At 40.8% G+C, this 23,043-nt stretch overlaps 1 protein-coding gene across 5 annotated transcripts in view; it reads right to left on the bottom strand.

Annotated features, from left to right (window-relative positions):
- NTRK2 (neurotrophic receptor tyrosine kinase 2) overlaps positions 1-17,658 on the bottom strand; it is a 193,596-nt gene extending 175,938 nt beyond the window's left edge. For 2 of the 5 annotated variants that reach the window (XM_021534433.3, XM_021534434.3), the window contains exon 1: positions 17,329-17,649. In XM_021534433.3, the coding sequence (XP_021390108.1) occupies positions 17,329-17,537 (209 nt within the window). In that variant the 5' untranslated portion in view covers positions 17,538-17,649. Of the gene's footprint in view, positions 1-17,328 lie in introns of all 5 variants that reach the window. The other 3 variants (XM_031507311.2, XM_021534431.3, XM_077790317.1) reach the window with 3 other exon arrangements.
- Positions 17,659-23,043: the final 5,385 nt, after the last annotated feature.

Below are 23,043 nucleotides of genomic sequence, written 5' to 3'. Positions count from 1 at the left end.
GCTAAAGAGTCCACACATTTCAAAATATTAGCCCAGTCCCAGAAAAACTTAAAGAGAGATTGACATGTTCTTTCACATGCATCATAAACTAACCAAAGATGCAGATTCTCCTAAAATGAATGAGTCTTTATTTGTCAGAAGAAAACTTTTCTTCATTCAAAGCATTTTTTAGAATTTACTTAAAGGGAATTCTGGTGAATTAGGAAGCAGGTATATTGCTCTTCCAAAGGCAATCCATGCATCTGAGCTGCTGCATGGGCTGCCTTGTTAGTAGAAATTCATTGTGTTTCTAAATCCCAACAGAAGTCTGAGAATCCCATAAATTCAATTGGGCTCTCCTCCAAAGCTGCAGTGCTGACATGGGCTATGCTCTCACCATGTACCAGGAAGAGTAAAAAGTTTCCCCTAATGGCATCCATAGTCCCTCAGGAAAAAGAAGGGCAGTAAAAAGAATACATGATGCCAGATGGAACACCTTACTACAGCATCATATGACATTGACTGCTCTGCAAGACTTTTGAGAATAAGATTAACATCATGTATCCATTAGAAGATGAGTCCTTTGTTTTTGTGTTTCCTTTCCTGAATTTTTAAGACGGTGTAATTTAAAAGCTCAATATATACTAATCTATTTTGTTTGGTTGGGGATTTTTTTTGTAGGTTGGTATGTTTACATATTTTGCCAAGCAACAGTGATTAAACAGTATATAAACATCTATCAATTCCTTCATCTAAGAGTCCTGAAAGTCGATGAACATACTTCCTTTAAACATGCCCTGAAGAACTAACTCACTTTTGAGTTAAATACTATCCATCTTCTCTGCCACTTGGATCTCATAATGGTAAAATAAAGTTACGCAAGGGGTTTCGAAGGTACCTTCCTCATCCTGTCCTCAGTTATCAAACAATAGTAATCCTGTCAAGATCAAATAGAGACTTAAGAGCAAATTGAGGAATTGAGGAGAATGGGCAGTGAAACACAAAGTGTGAAGAGACTCAGATTTAAAGAAAAGAAACAGAATAACCAGTTGCACTAACTAAGAATTAGGCCATCAAAAAAAAAAAACCCAAACCAACCAACCAAACAAATAACAAAAAAAAAAAAACAACAACAACAATAACAAAAAAAAAAAAACAACAACAACAATAACAAAAGAAAAAAAAAAAGAAAAAAAAACCAAACCTGACAAACACTGCTATGCAAATCTGAGATTGCAATTTAATCACTTTAATAACCAGAACCACTCACTACAAGAAACTCTGGAACATGACATAACTTATACTGTTGCACAAAATTTTGTTAGTGTATTACACCATGTGTTAAGCCTCAGCATAAAATAGTTCAACTCTGCTGAAGCCAATTAAGCTTCACAATTTACATCAGACACAAATGTTAGTATAAGCACACTATCTATATAAAGAGATTGATATTGATCCATCAGGGAATACACCAAACAAATTACATTTGTAAAGTAGTAGTATGAGCTTGTGGTATCTTCTCTCCTTCTCTTATTGCATCCCTTAGAAGAAACCCTAGGTAGGGGAGAGCAGGGCATTCTTTATGTTGAGCTGGAACTGGGTTCTCTAAGATGAATGATTTATAATTCCAGTTTCTAGCTGAAAGAACCAAAAGAAACCATTGCTTTTCCACAACCATACTGGTTGGGACCCAGAAGAACTTTTGTCTAAGTGCAACTAATTCAATAACTGCTCTGCAATACACTTGTAAAAGCACTCTCTGTACAGAACACAACAATAAAACAAAGTTCACACACTTGGAAATCCCTGAAGAAAGAGCAGACAGATGTAATTTACCATAAGCAAGTCACATCCACTTACACTTCCTTACTCACTTAACAAGTCTGTTTCAAGTTAAGCCTTTGCAGCTATGTCATAGCTGAAAGAAAATGAGTAGAATGATGTAACTGTACCCTATAAGGGGAAGTTGCTCTTCTGTTTAATTTAGAGGGAGATCTGAAATAAAACCTCTCCCTAACTGGAGTCTATTTTTACCTTCTTCACAACTACTTTACCTTAATGTTACTTATCATCAAACATTAATACTCTAAAAGCTTTGACTTGCAGTGGGCGACACTGAGAAATGTAATTTGCCTGCCTGCCCTTAAGAATATCAACCCTATTCTTTAACAGAACATTTTTACTGTAGCACAAAAGAAAAACATACTGACTCATGTCTGGCTGAAGTCACGTGAAGAGCTTGGAAGCTTCCACTGCACATCACAGCAGTGTTGCACTGCCAGAACCTGGCTGGATAGCACCAGACAGACCACATATATCAGTCCACATATACTGGCTGCCACCTCTAAATCAAGTCCTTGGCTGCCTACAAAGTTATTTGCTTGATTATACTGCAGCATTCTGTGTCTCCTTCAATGAGTAATCAGTAAACAATAATCGTCTTCATACCTTCAATTTAATCTCTCCATTGTAAACTACTGATTAATTCTAATAAAGCGATTCAGAATCACACACCTAGGCTGCACATTGCAACCTACAAAAGCATGTTCATCTCACCATACTTCAGCAGACACTGAATAATGTCACACACTCACAATTCACCACTGCTACAAAATTTTGGAAACAATAGTTTAAAATCCTGATCTGCAGGAGTCAATTCCTCCAAGTAAGACCTCCTTTGAGAAAGTGGCCTTCACTTATGCTCATTACAAAAGTGAAAGTATACAGAGTATATTTAAACTCAGTGAAGCAACTTCTGAACTGCAAAAGCATGAAGAGAAAATGGGTTCTAATCTTTAAAGCCATCTAGATTATTTAATGTTCCTTAGTAATTTTAAAAAGGGATTTTTCCTTAGCCTGAATATAAAAGGCCAGCAGAAATATGTCTTCCCAACTTACTCTATTTCCTCCTGCTTAATATATATTAAGGTATACTACTCAATCTGGAAAAAAAAGGACATGCTGGAAAAAAAAATGTTAGTCTTAATAACATTGATGCAAGCAAATAACACTGTAGTGCAGCTCCAGAAGTATTTCTCTTGCCAAAAAATTCCCTTTATTGGAAACATATTTTCTTAACACTCCAAAAAATAAATCAATTTTATGTTTAGCTCTAGTTTATACAGAAAATATTTTAAAATTAATAAACACTCACTGGTGAAATGTTTCTGAACTCTAAAAACTTTATATCCCAAGCTGTTTCTTCACTAAGTCTTTAGGGGACAAAGGCAGCACACTTCAGACATTGAACTGTTAGTAGATGAATTACCATTTAATGACAGGACACGTATGTCCCTAGTCTAGACTACTGTGAGAGCTGTATGTTAATAGTAAGAATTAAACATTGTAAACTTCCCTAGTGCCATATCTTCTTACAAACTCAAATATGATACCATGTTCTTTAAAAGGTAGGCTAAAACTTAGAGGCATTTTTAACAAATGCGGACTGATTCATTGTTATGCATGAAGATCACATAAAATTTGTAAACTTGATACAATACTTAATGAAACCTGGCATATTGAACTGGGTTACATCTGTAGCCCTTCTGAAACCAAGTTTAAAATAATGCTGAAGTGGTACAAACTCACAGTTGGAAAATTAAGCACAGAGCTACACAAGTTGCATATCAGGAATGTAGAGTTTCAGACAGATGTAGGCATCAACGCTATAATCTTTGCTCAATCAAGAACTCTTCCCGTGAAGTACCAAGCTTCCTCTAGGAAGGAAACACCTAACAAGCAATGAGTGTGATATAGACACCTAAACCCAGCAAATATTCTACAAATATACAAGCTTACTCCAATCTTTTTATTCTATTTTGCTTCTTCCATCTGGTACCATAAGTGCAAGATTTAACAAGGATAACTTCAGGAAACAGAACATCTACTGCTAGAGGAACATGCCATAACTCAGGAAAGATGCAGTGTGTCAAGACCATCCCACCTAGCATTCAGAAATTTTACCAGTGCTTAACTCCTTCCTTGGCTGCCCAGTGTCTCCTGACAAACTCTGAACAAGTGCTGCAGTGTTTTTCTGGGGGGTTTTTTTGTATTTTTTTAAACCGTGAATCACCCTGTATTTCACAAAGAGTGAAAAACTAGTTGCCACTATCACAGGTTCCCTAAGGGCTTTTTCTTCACATTTATAATATTTAACCACAAGTCATAGAAGACTTCAGGAAATAGCTCTCCACGTGCCAGTACAGCAGCTCTGGAGACAATTGGCTCTGGGATCTTTCTTCACAGACACAGGCATACCCATTTTTTCAGCAAATCCTGCACTACACACATCCTATACTCAGGTAACATATTGTTCAGGACAATCTGGAACTCAACATCTCACAGGCAATGTCAGAGATCAGTTAATTTCATGAGTTCCCTGTTCTTGATATGCGGCTGTGTCAATTGCTAGGAAGAAACAGGGCCCAGACATTCTGTGTCACAACAATATACTATTATACAATTAGTAGCACACAGCTGCCATTGCAAATTGATTCTCCAAAGCCATCATCTTGAACAATTAGTGCCAACCCACGGTTTAAAGAAGAAGAAAATGGGAATTCAGTGAAGATACCAATCTTGTTTTGGCAAGGCAGGAGCAGATCTGTGCTCTTGCTTTTGACTACAACTGCCGGGAAAATGGGAAGTCCATGGTTTTCCAGCCAACCTTAGTTCCCAATTTACAGCATGGAGGCAAAAGTAAAAATAAATAAATATGCCTGGAATGGAAAATTTAAAGAAAGTTACTGTAAGGCAGGGAAAATGAACTGTAATACACCCTTGGTCTTATGTTTCTGGTTTTGCTTCAAGGTGTTTTATTCTCTTCAGAGAGTAGACTACCAAATCAAGCAAACTCTCAAGACATTTCATGCAGCTTTCCAGATTTAAGATTTATGCTTTTGATGAGCTCCACCTTCATAATTACTTTCTCCCAAATGCATGCAGAACTTAGTTAAGTATTTTCTCAATTTAGAGACCTGTCCTCCCCTTTGAGATCCCCAAATTTGTATATTTGATATTGCATCAAGACATGAATTTTTTATGTTTTTCCAGGAATACATGACAGCTACAGTCTTGTTTTTCCTTAGCAAAGATATTTTGGAAATGTTGATATTCCTTTTTATTGTCAGAAGGCCAAACAATGACCTATTATTCTAAAAGATATACCCTAATCTCTGATCTTATTCTTATCTTCAAAACATATTTTCATCCCCTGGTATGAAATAATCTATGCAGATTACTAGGAAGAGTCTTAAACTCACATATAAGCCCTTTATAATATATATGTTAAAAATCACATTGTAAATTAACATACAAAAGGAGAGTAGTGAAGGTGGCTTTCCATTATTTCTCAACAGAAGGCTAAATCTTTATTATTGTTGTTGTTGATTATGTTATCATTTCCTTGCAAGGATAAAAGAGCATCTCAAAGGAATGAATAAATACAAATATAAGTGACAGTTCTTTCTCCTGCAGAACTACCTAGTCTTTAAAAAGTAGTAATGCAAATATTGCCTTTTAAGCACTTGCATACACCATCTCTATAGCTGTCATTGGCCTTGATGCAAATGAGAATGAAAAAACATCCATTTCACAAGAGCACAGTAAGATTTCAGACAGCATCCCTTATATGCATCTTTTTAAGTCCCTCCCTCAATGAATCAAAATATTAAAGCTTCTTGGTTGCTGTCAAATCCTTGGAATTCTCTTCCTTTCAGGTGCCCATACTCAGACACTGACTTTCTGGAAGAGATATCTTAGGTAGCTGCACATCCTTTAGAATTAGATAGCACTTCTCACATATATCAGTATCCCCCACAACACTTATTTCCTGTCTCTGGGTTCTGACATGTTCAGTATTCCTTGACTCTTTCAGTCAACATAAAACATTCCTTATGAAATCTTTGAAGTCAGGCTTCTCCCACATATAAAATTCTCACTGTTTGACATTAATATTTAGCTTTATTAATTTTAAAATTACTGGCTATTAGAATATCAAATACTCAAGTCAATTTGCTCTGGGTCATTGGATCACCAAGACATACATCTGCACCTGCTACTCTGTTTAATGTCTCATTCACTGTGTGCATTCACAGGTACAGATCAAAAGGTAGTACTTCCAAAGGGTGGAGCAAAGATGCAAAATTTAAAAGCTTCTATCCAGGAAAATCTATCTATATCCTGCTAATACATTACATTTGCTGAACAATTTGACTTCTGACATCTCAAAAACTATTCCCCTTTCCATTAGCCAGCAAAAAGTTTCTTCCTTCTGTTTTTATTTAAGTCCTGAGAGACTACATATGGTCATAACCTCTACCCCTTTTCTGTGCAATTATTACATAGAGAACCCAACAAGCAGATGGTTTTGCATTCTGCAAATTATACCATCCACTGCCATGGTTCACAACATGGTTCCTAGACTCCCTTCCAAAACCTATGAAACATCTTCTGTACCCCTGATCACAGATCTCTGTCTTCTCCAAGATACTCTTATCTTTTAATGAAAAACATACATGAATAGAACTTCACATTATGTTACTGAAACATTCCAAAAGGGTTATGGGTTGTCCTTTTCATGTTTACCTCACCCTGTCTAGCACCAGAACAAGTACTAGATATTTTCTGTATGATGACACCAATCTTACAACTTAAATTTAGCCTATGCATTTTTTGGAGAATGTTTCAACATCATTTGTATTACCTTTCAAATGCATTCTTCACCATTTTGCATTTATGTGCTCTTCACAGCTTCCTATTTCACTTTATCACATTTATTTACATTATAGTATAGTCCACTTTTCATTGTAGCTGGCAAAGCTTTTGAATTCATGGCCTCTTCCATTAGCATTATTCCACTTGAGGAATCCTGTTCTTCATTTAATATAAGTAGTTTCTTACTTGCACTGCATATATTAGCATAATGATGTGTTTATTACACTTTCTGCACAATTGTCAGAATTCAGAATATCTCTAATACTTGTGTTGACTGCCACATTGCTGCTACTGTTTCCTTTCCATATTCCTGTACTAGGCCAGATTTTGAGCAAATTTCTCTATCTTTAAGTTTTCTCTTTTTCTGTTTGTTCTGCTATGTGACATATGCAATGGTCCTTCTAGACTGCTCAGCTTGTACTCTTAAAGCCTGCTCATTACTGTATTTGCTGTTATACCTTTGAAGTATAAGGAAAATACACTCTTTTGTAAGCATTTATTTTAATTATATATTATGTATCACATTTTATATATTATACATTGTACAGTACAGTTTCAAACCTCAGATTACCTCTACCATTTTGCCTTCAAATTAAACTCTTACCCTGCATGCACCTCCTTCACAAGGCAACATCTTTAGTTAGTCCTCAACCTTCTTTACTACCTATGAAAAGCTGCCTTCTCCTCACCAAATGGCTGTTATTTTGTTATATTTATAAATAATGGCAAAACCATCACCAGCCAGTCAAGAGAGGGGATTGTTCTGCTTTACTTTACACTGGCTACACCTTGAATATTGTGTGCAGTTTTGGGTACCACAGTATAAGAATGATATTAAACTGTCAGAGACCATTCAGGGGACAGCAACAAAGAGGGTGAAGGGTCTTGAGAGGAAGCCATATGAGTAGCAGCTGAGACCACTTGGTCTGTTCAACCCAGAGGAGACTGAGGACAGACTTCACTGCAGTTTCAACTTCCTCATGAGGGGAAGAGGAAGGACAGGCACTGATATCTCCTCTGTGGTGACCAGTGACAGGACCGCAGGGAATGGCCTGAAGCTGTGTCAGTGGAGATTTAGGCTGGCTCTTAGAAAAAGGTTCTTCACCCAGAGGGTGGTTGGGCACTGGAACAGCTCCCCAGGGAAGAGGTCACAGCACCAGCCAAACAGAGCTCAAGAAGCATTTGGACAATGCTCTCAGCACATGGTGTAACCCTTGGGGATGGTGCTGTGCAGGGCCAGGACTGGACTCAGTGATCCTTGAGTGTCCCTTCCAACACAGCATATTCTGTGATATGTGCACAACAGAATCTTAGAAAGATGCTTGCTTACTACCATTCTAAACTTAAATTCTTAAAACATATGCATAGTTTTTGTAATACACATTACAGAGTTAGACCCACTGAGTCAACAAAACTGCTCCCACCGGGAGGGTACAGTATATATATTTACCAGGTGAAGATCACTGTATGTATGTGTTCCAAAACCTGTTTCTAAATATTAGAAGAGGCAAGACTGGAGAGAAAAATAGGAGATGAATATGCAGACTATTCACCCACCTGGTGAGTGGGGGAGGAAAAAAAAACAAGAAAAAGAAAAAAAGGAGACATCTTTTTATGAGGTTGAAGACCACAGATTTGGAGGAAATGCTGTGAATAATGCTCCAGCGGCATCTAGGGCACCAAATTAAATTTCTTTCTCTCCCTAAGGAAAAATGATTCCAGTCTCTCAGAAGATACCATATTTACAAAGCCATCTGAAAGAGGGCAATCTCCACCTCACCCAATTGTGCTGTTCTCATTTTTGCTGTAATTTAACACTCAGTGAAGCTAGAGCAGGACCCAGTTGTCTCACTACACGAATAAGCATCACAGCTCCTTAGCTAAACAGACTGTCCTGCTCTCTGACCCAAAAGCACATTTGAATGTTCTATGCCAAAGAAGGCAACTCAGACAGAAGAAGCAAAGTAGTCCACATCTGTACACCATACAGGACCAGTAGTTAAGATGCTGACATGCAAGACCTTAGTTCAGACCCATGCTCTGCTTCTAGCAGAGCAGCTCTTCACATACATGCTGAAATGGTTCACATAGGACCACAAAATCTGTTTACTCCACACTATAACCCTGCTTGCTAAGAGGAAGGTCTTGCTTTTGTCCCTCACCCCAGTGAACTAAGCCCCCGGTGTTTTCTTTATAATCAGTGGAGATGGAAGGGGATAACTGCATGGGGTAATTTGCAGTGGGAACTTAATTTAGCCTCCTGAATCGCTTCCTGGAAGAAGCACATTCTCCATTGTGGAGAGTAGCCAGTTGAGTTAAGTGTCTTAGCTACACAGTTAGTAGGGAGTTGCCAGATTTTATATGCCGAGGCCTGGGATAGTCCCAGACATGGTTAGTAGGTCCAGCGCATGACACTCTGAGCACATTCTGCGGAAAGGTCTTCCAGTCCATGCCCAGTAAGTCTGACATGCCCAGTATGTGCACATGATTTATCCACATATGCTTGCCGCGCCGTCTGGCATTCAGAAAACCAGACGGTTGTTGCAAAAGAATGGGAAGTCACACCCTATGCAATCTTCATATGAATCTTATTGTGCAATGTGGGGTAGCCATGCTCCAAAAGATACCTGCTGAACATGGCCTTACTTAATTTTACAGGCAGGGTTAGGAAATTAAAAAGGTAAAACTAATTTCATTTTACATCTAAAACTGGAAGATTTCTTTTGGCTCACCTATCAAACCAAGAGGAAAAATAGGTAACTTTCCCAGCCTCAACTACAGCTCTATGGACAGATTCTTCCATAAGGAGCTCAGAAGTGTTACCATTTCACTGTTGTCTGTCTCAGCAATAGATTTACTTAACTTTGGTTAATTCATTTCCTTTATTTTATTTATATATCAGACAACTTTATACAATAAAGCGTATATCCTCAACAAATCCATAGCAGGAGCTGCAACTTTATTTTTGCACAAGGAGGTTTATTCCAAAGCAAAATTATCTAAAATATTGTAAAAGGCTCCTGCTTGAATATTCAATCTTAGCTTCCACTTATCTCAACATATTTAATATTCTTACAGAACAAAAATACATAAAAGGCAAAAAAAACAGCAAGTCAAAAACACATCAAGTAATTGAGCAACAAGCCCCATCTCTTCCAAAGTTTAAAAAGGTGGGAAAATGCCTGAATCAAGGTTCTTTTCGCCCTTTCCATACATACTAAACTATGCTGGTGAAACACTAACTCCATTCATTTTTGTCACTGACTTTACATAGGCCAGAATCCTAGCCTCAGCTTCCCTCTGAAATAAAAAGCATCTAACTACCTTGCAAGATCAGGATTAGTGCGCTTTAGCAAAGTAAAGTTCAAGTTACACCACTCAAAGATTACAATCTCTGAAAATGCCTCTGAAAATACCTTGGACACCTTTGGCCTGCTTCCTTCTATTTTATCTTACTTCTTAAGAAAAAAAAAAAAAAATCTCATTAATTCAGGCCTTGTCTAGGAAAAAAATAATATTGACCTGAAACATGATATCCAAGAATTTATCCTAACAATGAAAACACAACAAAGAAACATATATAGCTGAATTGGTATTAAAAATATTTAAGTTTCAGCTATAGCCTCCGTCCATGATCAACACTCAATGCAGGTAATTTTCTTACAAGAAAGTAATAAAAATAGAAATGCTGAATTTCCATGGCATGGCTCCTTTCCAGTAAGTCCACTACAATTGTGCAATGGGATCATGAGATGACTGTGGAGTTCAGCACCTTGCATGGAGGAAGCAGGGAAGCAAGTAAGATTGAAATCCTGTATTTCAGGAGAGATAACTTTAGCCTCTTCAAGATCTTCTTGGAAGAATCCCATGGGAATAGGCCCTGCAGAGAACAGGGGTCCAAGAGAGCTGATCAATAAATATTCAAGCATGACCTCCTTTGGGCTGAAGACCAGTGCATCCTGATAAGTAAGAAATGGAGCATAGAGAGCAAGACAGCTGCATGGATGAGCAAAAAACTCCTGTCATAAGTGAAGTACAAGCTGGAGATACACAGGAAGTGAAAGCAGCAACAGGACACTTGGAACAAATAAAAAAATGGTGTCCTGATGGGATGCATTCACAAGGAGCTGAGGAGGAGCTGGTAGACACCATAGCTGAGCTGCTTGCAGTTGTCTTGGAACAGTCATGGCGATCAGGAGAGGTGTCTGAGGACTGGAAGAAAGTAAATGTCACCCTAGTCTTCAAAATGGGCAAAAAGGAGGACCCAGAGAACTACTGGCCAGCCAGCTCCACCTCGATCCTTGGAAAGTACCTCATTCTGGAAGCCATCTTTATCCACATGGATGCCAAGAAGGTGATCCAAATTAATCATGGATTCAGCAAAGGGGACTCATGCTTGACCAACCTGATGGGACAACTACTTGGATGGATGAGGGCTATTCTCTACCTTGACACCAGCAAGGCTTTAGATCCTGTCTTCCATGATATCCTCATAGGCAAGTTTAGGAAGTGAGAACTAAATGAGTGGAGAGTGAGCTGGATTGAGAACTGGCTGAATGGCAGATCCCAAAGAGCTGCAGTCAGTGGCGCAGGGTCTAGTTCGAGGTTCATCACAAGTGGTGTCCCCCAAGGGGAGACACTGGGCCCAGTGTTGTTTAATTTGTTCAGCAGGGACTTGGTCAAAGAGACAGATGCCTCCTCAGCAGGTCATGAAGACCTGGCTGGAAGCAGTGGCCAATATCCCAGAGTGCAGCCTTGAGAGGATGGAGAGATGGGCAGAGAAAAGCTGTCTGAAATTCAACAAAGACAAAAGCAGGGCCCTGCACTGGGGAGGAATAACTCCAAGCACCAGCACAGGCTGGGGGCAGATCTGCTGGGAAGCAGCTCTGAGGAGAAGGACCTGGTGGAGAGCAAGCTGTCCATGAGCCAGAAGTGTGTCCTGGTGGCCAAGAAGGCCAATGGTGTCCTGGGGTGCATTAGGAAAAGCATTGCCAACAGGGTGAGGGGTGTGATCCTGTCCTTCTACTCAGCCCAGGTGAGGCACATCTGGAGTGCTGTGCCCAGTCCTGGTTCCTCAGGACAAGAGTGGCATGAACCTCCTGGAAGAGACCAGCAGTGGGCTATGAAGATGACTAAGGGACTGAAGCATCTCCTATACGTGGAAAGGTGAAAAAAGCTGGGCCTGCTGAGTCTTGAGAACACTCAGAGGTGACCTTGTCAATATATGGAAGTATCTGAAAGAACAATATCAACAGGACAGAACCAGGCTCTCCTTGGTGGTGCTGAACAATAGGACAAAGGCAGTGAAACAAACTGATGCACAGCAAGTTCCACCAAACATGAGGAAGAACTTCTTTACTGTGCAGATGACCAGGCACTGGAACAGATTGCCTGGAGAGGTTGTGGCGCCTCCCTCACTGGAGATATTCACGAACCATCTGGATACAACGTTGTGCCACATGCTCTAGTAGACCCTTCTTGAGCAGGGAGGTTGGACCAGATGATCCCACCAGTGTTCCCTTTAAACCTGACCCATTCTATGGTCCTGTGATACCATAATATTACGAATAACAGTAGCTAAAACACAAAAACTCCATATGTGCATTTCAGGACAGGCAGTAGTTTGGTTTGCCTTTTGCAGTTACTGAAAATATAAATTCACAATCAACCAGGAATTAAGATGCATCCCAATTATATATGATCATATATAATTTAACAGCAGTGATGTACTACATATATCTGGATGAAGAGATCTTCACAAATATAACAGCATCCTGAAAAAAGCATATTCACAACCCAAGCAGTAGAAGCTTTCAAATCTCTATGGATTTATCTCTCCATTTGAAATCCATGTAAATTAGTAAATTTATACAATCTGCCTTGCTTTTTAAAGGGCAGTTTTTAAAGGGCAGTTTTTCAGCAGTAACAAGCTAAATATACATCTCACATCAACAACACACTGAAGCAGTTTTAGAATTCTTTGCTCCATTTCCTGCTATACTTCTGCTCAGGCAAGGATATCTGGATGACACCTTAGGGCCCATACTCTTAGACATTTGTGTAGGGAGAGATGACAAACATGAGAGAAAGAACTGCAAAAAAATAAGGGGAGATAGGGGATCCCTCTTTACTTAAAAATGAAAACCAAAATGGAGAAATCAGGTCCATGTTCAGTTATGTAATTTTTTTTGCTCTACAGTGATTAGGGATCCAGAATATCGCTAAGCTACTTTCTCTGTTACACTTGTCAGCATAAAAATAATGAAGAAAAAATAGAACCTGAGAAATCTGGAAAATGCCATCCTAAAGATATTACAGGCTGCACTGCCAAGCCCTATTTTCTCATTAGTATGGAAAAAAAAATGGAAGTTTCTTGAAAACAATGTGTTCAAGACCAAATCTTTCATTTCAGTATATACATCCCAAACCTTTTTCAAAACTCTTGAGTGACCAAATATATTGAGGGAGAGACTGTGTTCCTGCCACCCTGCCCAACACTGACTGCCTCCTGAAGGATGATGCTCTCTTCCAGCCTCATGAGCTGTTTTGTCTCTGCCCGATTGAGACAGCCTCAGTGGAAACCCTCAGGAGCCCCATCAGTTCTCACAAACCAGAAGGGCAATGTCTACAACAAGACATACAAAAAAAAGAACAAATACAAAATTCAGTGCTTTGTGATCCTGGATATTTTAAGAGCCTAGAAATTACAAAACTGATTTTCACCGTGCTTACCTTTAACTCACCTTAACCAATTACCCAGATCTTTAAAGGAAGGTTTTTTTTAAAAAAAAGACAAATTCTGAAATGAAGATATTATGTCACCCACTGTCCAAAACTCCTTTAATAATTTGTAGCCTAGTGTCTCATGTTTTATTATACAATTCCAAGTCACCAGAAATAACTTCTCAATCCAGCCAAGTCATGCAATGATGTACAGAAGTTGCTTTGAGGAGGAAGGGGCTAGAGGCTGAGGAGCCTCATAGACAGTTTTATGTGACATTAAATCTACAACAGTCTCAAAATCTAGGATAAAAACTACTCAAAATACCAACAGCTCTTAGCTTCAATGAATTTAAACATGCTCTTTTTTTTTAGCACAAGCTCACATGACTTGTTAAATAATTTACTCTATAAATTACTTATCCTGTCTTACTTATTAACAATTCTAGAGTGCTTTATATAACTGCATTAGAAATTTATTTTGTGGTTTTGAAATGTACGCAATACACAATCACCTCCCTTTTAATAAGCAAGAGCTTAAAAGTCACCTACTATTTTGTTGGCAAGCAGTTCTTCCTGAAAAACACCAATTAATTTCAAACCTCATCCACCTGAATAATCATAAATAAACATATTAATGACTTGATAGCAGAACTGTGAAACTAGGCCAGGAATATACTTGTACTGCAAGATGGCACTTTTAAATCAAAGTCTTTGAAGAGTCATGTACACTGAGATACAACAGCAATACATTTTCCTTAATGAGAAAATATTACAGTGGTCCTGAAAATATTACAGAAGTCCTGACCACTCTAAAAAATTCTCATTTACTATCCTATTAATATTTTTGCATGAGTGATCTCAACAAGGCCTGCTTATTTGCCATTGTGTCTACAATGAATGGATTTTACAAAACTGATAAAGCAATTTTGCTTTTGTCACTCTTGGTCCTTAGCTTTTAATGTATCAATAACTGATACCATTTATCCTAATGCAGGATCTCACTCTGGAGTTCAGTTTATCTCCAATAATACCAAAGTGACCAAACAATTATTACAAGTACAGTGTGTTATGATAAACACCAGTACTTGTTTTCCAGATAAAGACCAGCCCACACCATCATCTTAACCAACCAGGCAAATATAAAATCTGTCTCATTTACTGTAGTAGAACACTATGCAAAAACAGCCAGGAAGGGAAAGAGTGAGAGAGATGACTAAGAAAGCACCAGGCATAAATACTCTTATGCCCTCCCACACCAAGTTTCAGCAGCTGGCCTTCATAGGGCTGATGCAGAAGTACCCTCTACATAGCTTTGGATGCTGAATCTGAGCAGGAATCAAGAAATAGCCGGACTGGATGAGACTGCTTATAAACTCTAAAGCACAACCCACCTGTGGACCAAAACAGTGAAGCACCGGAGTCTTAAGTGGTGGAGGTTGCCAGATACATGGTACCTCATCTCTGTTATTCCTGCTGCACCATCCCATCTTTTTCCATCTCTTAAAGCCAAGTGGAAAACCCTGGCTTCCCACTCACATCCTGCCTGCTCAATGCCATGCACCTGGCCTATAGCCAATCCTCTGCACCACCATGGGTTTCACATACACACCCCAACCATGCAGTTAATCCAGCGCTCCCAGTATGTGTGGCAAAGAACTCAATCAGGACCCACGCCCCGGGTGCCTGTGGATGTTTTGCTTAGGACTGCAGGATGCACTCCTGTCAAGACCAGGACATAACTAACAAGTGAAGGATTGATTTCAATAGATACTCATAAAATACATGTGAATAAATTCTTCAAATTAACTGTCTTATACTTCTTACATGTTATTTATACCAAGAGTAATTCCACCAGAGACCAATGGAATGTATCTGCAGAGAACATAAAAGAAGAACCAGGCCTGAAGCTACACAAGTAAAATGTAACACTCCAGTCTCTTAAACCTGTTTCTTAGCTAGAATTAAGCAAGATCTGTGGTGTTATAAACACGTTGACAATCTGTACCAACTGTATTAGAACTGCTCCTGTGCTTTCACACAATGAAATAACATGACAGCTACTGCAGTTCAATCTTTAATTTGTCTATAAACTAATTAAGGGGTCCTTGTGTTTTATGTTAAAAGCACACAAGAAAATACCATCTTAAATATGTGCAACAGCATCTCCTGAGAAATCCATGACTCAAAATTATTTTTAGATCACCAAACAAAACAATGTGCAATGTCACAGAATGATACAGTAAAAACCAAAAAGCATTGTAAAGACAATGATGCTTAAAATAACCCAGAAAAATTAACACCAAAAGCATCAATGTAAAAAGACTAGACATATTTTAGTTCATCATGGAAAAAAACATATTTACAATATGTGTTTTCTGTTCTGGCCTTTCAAACCAGAGATTAAATTCAAGATGAGAATTGCTCTGTTACTTCTAAACAGAATGCACTGCATAAAAAGGCTACCACAGCCTATAAAAATAATCAGAGATGCATAGTTCAAGGTATTTTTTTTTTCTATTTAAGCAATCTGCAGAAACATCTGAATCAATAACAGTTATAACTCAGAAAGACCATTTCTGTATCACAGGTCCTAAAAAATTTCCCAAAGGTAGGCCATACATGAGCAGTAGAAATGAATGCCTCCAGCTTTCCCCCCAAGCAAATGCAGGGAAATGCAGCAAATTGACTTCAACGAACTGCAAAAATGTAGCCCAAAGGCTAGAATTTAATCTAAACTCCAACTGTATTTCAATAGTATTTTTCTATTTCTTCTAGAAGACACTGAAAAACAGAAGAAGGATGGAGAATATAAATTGTGAGAAATCTGTATAGATTGGAGAAAAATATGCTGGTATCTTTTACATTAAATGCTACAGAAAGCAATTGAAAAACAGGGGTAGGGAAACATAAACAAAAAAGCTTGAGAAGGTTTTTCCTGAGCACTATCATCTACACATCCAGTATCCAAAATTTTTTGCTCTGCAAAAGATTTTCTTAGGCAACGGACATGAATGCTTTGGTGCTCTGAACTGTGAAACCATGCCGGATTTAACACAAAAAGGTACAGAACTCCCTCATCAAATACTGTCTTCGAGGCCAACGTGGATGGAAGCACCACATGAGAATGAGAGGGAAAAAAACTTTTTTCCTCACGGTCAGTTAGGTTTCTCTAATTCCTTCCCAATTGCTAATAAGCAGCACTACGTTCATTCCTCTGCAGGTTTTGTGTTTTTTTCCTTCCAGCCACCTCCACTGAGAAGGTCAAAGCAGGTTCGCATTCCTATGGTTAGGGTACGAAAGCCAGTTTGCTGTCACTTTCTGCCGCATCTCTCTCTTCCTTTACTTTTTTCCCTTTTTTTTTTTCTTTTTTTTTTTTTTTTTTTTACGGAAATAAAACAGGACAAATCTGGGGCGAAGGGCAAGCCACCCACCAAACACTCTCGGTTCGCAGAGATAAGATCAGCGAATGAAAGACGTAAAAAAAAAAAAAAAGTAAATTAAAAAAAAAATAGAAAAATCCCTCCGTTTCATACCTGCTGCCGCCGCAGAGGTGCGGATGTGCAGTGCGCAACCCGCGGCAGCAGCTGGGGCAAGGGTCGGAGGCGAAGCCCCAGCCCCGTCCCGCTCCCCGGCTGCCCCGTGGTCCCGGGCAGCCGGCGCCGACCCCCCGCCCCGGTCCCCGCGACCTGCATCGCCAACAATTCGGATTCATTATGTAAAACGGGCTGGCAGCGCCAGCTCTTGCAAGCCGCGTCCAAATAAAATCAAAAGGGGCTTTTAGGCTTCCAGCCACCACATCCGCCCGCCGAGCAAAAGCCTCTGGCGTGGGTCAGTTCCCCGCTGCCCCCGCCCGCGGCTTTCCCCGCCCGCTCCGGCCCGTCGCCCCCGCGCCCGGCCCCGGGCCGTACTCACATCTCGGTAACATTGTCGCCCTCAGCGCTCCTCTGCGGCACGGGAAAGGAAGCGATGCCGGGCGACGATCCCGTGCACCAGATCCGCCAGGAGCTGCACCCGCAGGACGCGGGGCAGCCCAGCGCAGCCGGCCAGCAGCCCAGCACCAGGCAGCACAAGCCCCACAGCTGCGCCAGGCCGGGACCCGGCCTCCGCCGCCAGGACACCATGCTCACTCCAGCACTGCCCCGACGGCCTCCTCCAGCTCCCGCCGCCGCCGCTGCCGGGCGCACGGCCGGAGGGTGCGCAGCCTTCCGCGCCGCGGGCGGGCACGCCGGGTTCACATGGGCGCGCCGCAGCCGCAGCCTCCGCCGCCCCGCTGAGGGCTCTGACCGCCCCGCTGAGGGCTCTGACCGCCCCGGGCGCCGCGCGGGCCGGCGGGGGCCGGTGCTGGGCGCCGCGGCGACGGGGACGAGCGGGGCCTCCGGCGCGGCACCTGCCCCTAGCCCCGCGGGCGGACAGCGGCGCCGCCTGCCCCCGCGGCTGCTGCCGATGATGCTGCAAAACGCGCGGGGCGGAGGGGGCAGGTGGCGGAGGCTGCGCTCCTATCTGCGGGGGCCGCTGACCGCCGGAGGGACGGCGAGCGGGCGGCGACGGAGGCGCAGCGAGCGGCGGCGGCGGCGGCGGGGCTCAGAGCTCCGCGCTCGCCCCTTTATGCACCGTCTCCTCCTCCCTCCCTCCAGCTGATAATAAAGCAGCTCCGGCTCCTGCTTCAGCCCAAGACGGGGAGCTGCCGGCAAAGTGACGTGGGGCTGACGCAGAGAGGGGCAGAAACTCCACAAAATGAGCCTGAAATAAAAATGAAAAAAAAAAAACAAGGGAGGAAGGAGGAGGGAGCGGGGGAAAGGGAGGGTGCCGAAGAGCAGATACCAATAGGCAGCCTGCACTTGAGCTTTCAGCCTCGCACGTACATGTACATGTACACACACACACACACACTCATACCGGCGTACACGCACGCTGCGGGATGGGCAGCGCGTCGCCGCCTGTGCGGACAGTGTGCCTCGCCTGGCGGACGGAGGCACCGTGCCGAGAGGCACCTGGCATGCCCGCCAAGGCGGGAGCTGGCCATCGGGTGATAAGCGGGGGTGCGAGAACTCCGGGAGACGACGAATGAGCGACCATAAAACGCCTTGTTTTCCCCTTGACAGCTCCGCGGTCGGGGCTGGTTTTCGTTTCTCTGCCCCCACCCCCGGTTGCGGGCTCCGCAGCGCTGCCAGCGCACCGGATCCCGCCGCAGTGCCCCGCGCTGAGCGCTCCGCAGGCGCCACCGCGCGTCCCCGCCGCCGCCGTGCACCGCGGCCCGGCCCGGCGAGCCGTGCAGCCCCCGCCGCCCCACCGACCCCCGGGCGCCGGGTGGGACGGCGCACGACACACCACGAGAAGTAGTTACCATTTCCCGACATCGAGGCTGAGGCAGGTCTGAATGACATACATGTGTCACGTATTCGCAGGTGCAAAGACCCGCTGATCTTCCCTTGCTGTTTCTGAGATTCTGTGCTTCTGTCCTGGCACATGACATCTATGACGACAGGTTCTTCACTTATCACTTCACCATTAAGTATAAAAATGTTGATGGTCCTTTCTTACCTTGTTACCCAAGCTGAATGTTTTGAAGTTACTAAACCAGGGCAAATTAAAGAATAAAAGGTTACGGAATTCCTATTACAAAGGTACAGAATGAACAGTTAATACATTGTTAGAAGGTGCTTGGGAATCCATTTGACATGACATTCACTAATTGAAAACACACTCCATTCCATTTGTATTTGCTCAGGCTAACAGGAAAAGCCACATTTTACCAGGTGGCTTTGTAGGCCAAGCATGTGTAGATTTTGCTTTAAAAGAACATCCTAATAAGAAAGTCATAGACATACCTAGCTGAAGCACTCTATACAGAAATAATATACCTCCCCATAAAGCAACAAATGCAGACAGTACAAAAAGCCATAATCAAAAAAATTGTCAGTCATGATACTTTTTAACCAAAGTTCTGAAGTTTATTGTTGTATACTCAGAATATACTGCCTCTCTATGAAGTTCAGCACTTTGAAGTAAAGTATTTCTCTAAACAAAATATTTATGGAAGGAAAACAAGTAAAATTAAAATGTCATGTGGCATTTTTCTAGAGGAAAATGTTGGTAATTTTTAAAGAATGTGAAGGAAAGAGAAAAAATAATAGCATAAACTGCAATACTATTCAAATCAGAAAAGACCTTGAGAAAGAGCCTTAATGCAGGGTAGAAGTAAAATTTTTAAACCTGTAAGTTGCTGCAACACCCGTATTATTGCTCTCCAGCCAAGTCTTCTTACAGTTTTGGAAAATGTGCTTTATTTCCCCCTCTCTCTCCTGGAGGAACACAAGGATATCACCTCATTGGGGCAATAAATACCCTTTTTAACTGTCCTATCAATTCTATGACAACAAGCTCACATTAATCTTATCATATATACTGAATCAGCATATATACTAATCAGCATATACTGAACATTATTCTTTCACAAACATCTGTTTTCTGTGAATCTGTGAAATTGAGGCGTTGTCAAAGAAGTTTTAGATAAAACCATGCAATTGGATCAAATTGGCTAATTAAACAATTCAATAGTGTTGAAAGAGTAAAGTTCTGTAGGCCAGATCATATATATTCATAAGGTTGCAGACCAGTGTTAAATAAAGCTTGAGGCAACACTTGGAAAAGGGTATTATCACCTGTTGTGGTAAACATCAGTTTCTCTGCTGCAATTCAAAATATTTCTTATAGGAGTGTTGCTAACTGTACAGTAATCTTGTCTTAGAAGGTTTGAGATGCATATATTTCTATATGATAATACCAAAAATTATCAGGTGTGAAACTATGATGGTAAAATTGCCAACTACTGTTAAAAACCTATTTTCCCCCTAAAATTAGTATTTGACCAAAATTGACGGGGGAGGGAGAATGTGGGAAGAAGCAAACTGAAATTGTCATATTTTCAGGTGACCAAAATTGTTAAAATGAAAGCTATGGAATACTCTATCAAGAAATACCATTGCTGGCTTAGTAGGGAAAACAGCAGCCCTTTCTACAGGCACAGCTCCTGCTTTGAGTCTTTAAATTCTAGAATTACTAAAGGGAAAGGCTGTACAAATAAGTTCAGTGGTAAATCATGACTTCGCTTCTACATAGATAAGTTTTATTTTGATGTTTTCTGTGCATATTTTTCTCTCAGATTCAAGAAAGTAGAAAAGAACATAAAATACTCAAATACTTCCTATTAATCAGTACTTAAGGAAGAGCCACAATATGAATCAATATTTAAGGAAGAGCCACAACTAAACCTCTAAAGACAAGTAGCTTTCTGGTAATGCTACAAGACAAAATATCATCCTGAAGGTGGTAAAATTATGGCAAAGAGTTAAACATATTACAAAGCTATAGAGTGTGGTGAGAGGGTTAGAAAATATGAATTGAGCCAAGATTGAAAGAACTCACTTTCTTCAGTTCATGAAAGTCTGACAGAAAGTTCAATAACAGCCCTGAAATATGTAACAAGGACAGGTAATATTTTTTGTCTATAGGATAGGACAAGGATTAATACACTTGATTTACAACAAGGCAGATTCATGTTTGGCATCATGAAAACTTTTGAAAAGAACAGTTAAGAACAGCAAATAGATCACTTCAGAGAACCCTCAAATCTTGAGTAATAGAGCCTTCTCAGAGCAGATGAGGTAAACCTCTTCCAAGCTGGTAAAGAGATTTGCCTTAGGTGAGAGCAAATCAATGACTTCCCAGAAAATCTGTTGTTTGCAATACACATTTCTTTGCCTTTTTTTTTTTTTTTTTTTTTTTTTACTGACATAGATAAAGTTATGGGAGAACATTCATCTGACTATATTACAAGGAAAACCTGAAGATGCTGAAAAACTCACTGTTTGCTTGAAATTTGTGTTCTAAAGTTTACCATTTGATTGCTTCAAAAGTTTTGAAACTAACTCATACACCATACATAAAGAATGTGTCACAGCACAGGAAGTATAGTAAATATCTGTAAAAATTTAAACATGTATTTTGTAAAAGAGGTAGGAGCTGAAAACTCAAAGACTCCTTGTGAGAGTACTTTTATTTAGGTGGAGGAATAAGGAATTATACCACAGAGTCTGGGAACAGGTAAAGGCTACATAATTTGTGTGTGCAATGGTACCTTATCCCATCCAAAGGAATGTGTACCAAAAGACTAGTCTCACCAAAACTGTGCAGAAATAAACTGCTTAAACTTTGCTTACAGTTTGAGAATTTTTAGCTCTTACAAGAGTGAGAGGTTGGACAGTTCATGGGACCTTATGATCTTATCAGAAACATTTTGTTTTCCAGCAAAATATCCCAATTCCCATGAAACTTTTCACATGAAGTATTCTTGCGTTCAAGCTAGAATTATGGTCATATACAACTCTGTACCATGACTCAGAGCAAGCTTGTGAACTCCGCTTGACAGCATCTTTTGGGCTTACACTGAGGTGTACCTGCTTCTCTAACATAAGATCTCACATCTTTTCCCTGAATGACAAAATCTGGCTTCCATACTACACTTTTCTGAATTTCCTCCAAACACGAGGCACTCTCCGAGTGTTTTAGCTTACATTTTAATCTTTCCAGTATTCCACCTATTTGCAGATTTATCTAGCTACTTTATGCTGGCTGATTTTGCATTCCTAATAATGTGTTTACCTTATCACTTTGAAGCCCTACTCAGCCTTCATTTGCTTTAAAGTGAAGCTGAATCCTGCCACCTTGTGCTCAAGAAAATCAGCACAACTTTTTATTTTGGGAAGGAGAGAAAAAAGAGGAAAGGGGAAGGAAAAGTTTATTAACTACCATTTTTCTATTAAACAAGGATTTGAAGATCTGGAGATTTAATTGGTTGGGTCCAGTTTGATATGGCCTGAGATGTCTGCATGAGATCTTCTCAAAAGGACAATCACTCTCCTAGAGACACTGTTCACACCATGGAGAGCCACTTTCAATCTCTCTGCAGGGGTTTGAAGCTGTGGCCTCCTCCGTAACCTGATGCAACTAAGACACTTATCCAGCTTCTCATCCTGTAACCTCTGTCTGTTTGATGGCTCAAAGTATTAATCACAGTGTTCTGGTTATGCTTGGTCACATTTGCTATGACACCACCATTACTTTCTTTTCATCAATAAGAAATCACATCACAGACTGGATGGAAAGACCTTTCTCATTTATAAAAAAATACGAGTATTTTTAGAGGGGGTGGTAAAAGTAATCCTTGTAAGGAGCAATGGATGTCCTTTTTCTGCTTAAGTCCAAGTAAACATTCTTTTTTTCTGTCTGACATGATTCCACCAATACCTTTCTGGTAATGTGTAAATGCAGACATCATCCCAAAGGTGGTAGAACTGACACAGACTTGGAAAGGTATCTTCCTCCACCACACGCTTAATTGCACCTTCCCTCCTCCTCACCCCTGCCTTGTTCTGTACACTGCCACTCCCTTCCCTGCATCTTGTCACTGTGAGCTCCTGCCTCAGCATCAGCCTATCTTATCCACCACTCTTGTGAGTCTCTGCGTAGCTAGACAAACAGAGCAGCTTGTTGATTCTGCAGCTATCTAAGCAACCGCACTGGATGCCTGGTAGCAAATATAAATGGTGTGTCTACCTGTAAGACTTC

Source organism: Lonchura striata, chromosome Z, assembly GCF_046129695.1.
Source record: "Lonchura striata isolate bLonStr1 chromosome Z, bLonStr1.mat, whole genome shotgun sequence".
NCBI lineage: Eukaryota > Metazoa > Chordata > Aves > Passeriformes > Estrildidae > Lonchura > Lonchura striata.
This window is presented reverse-complemented; position numbering and strand designations above follow the sequence as displayed.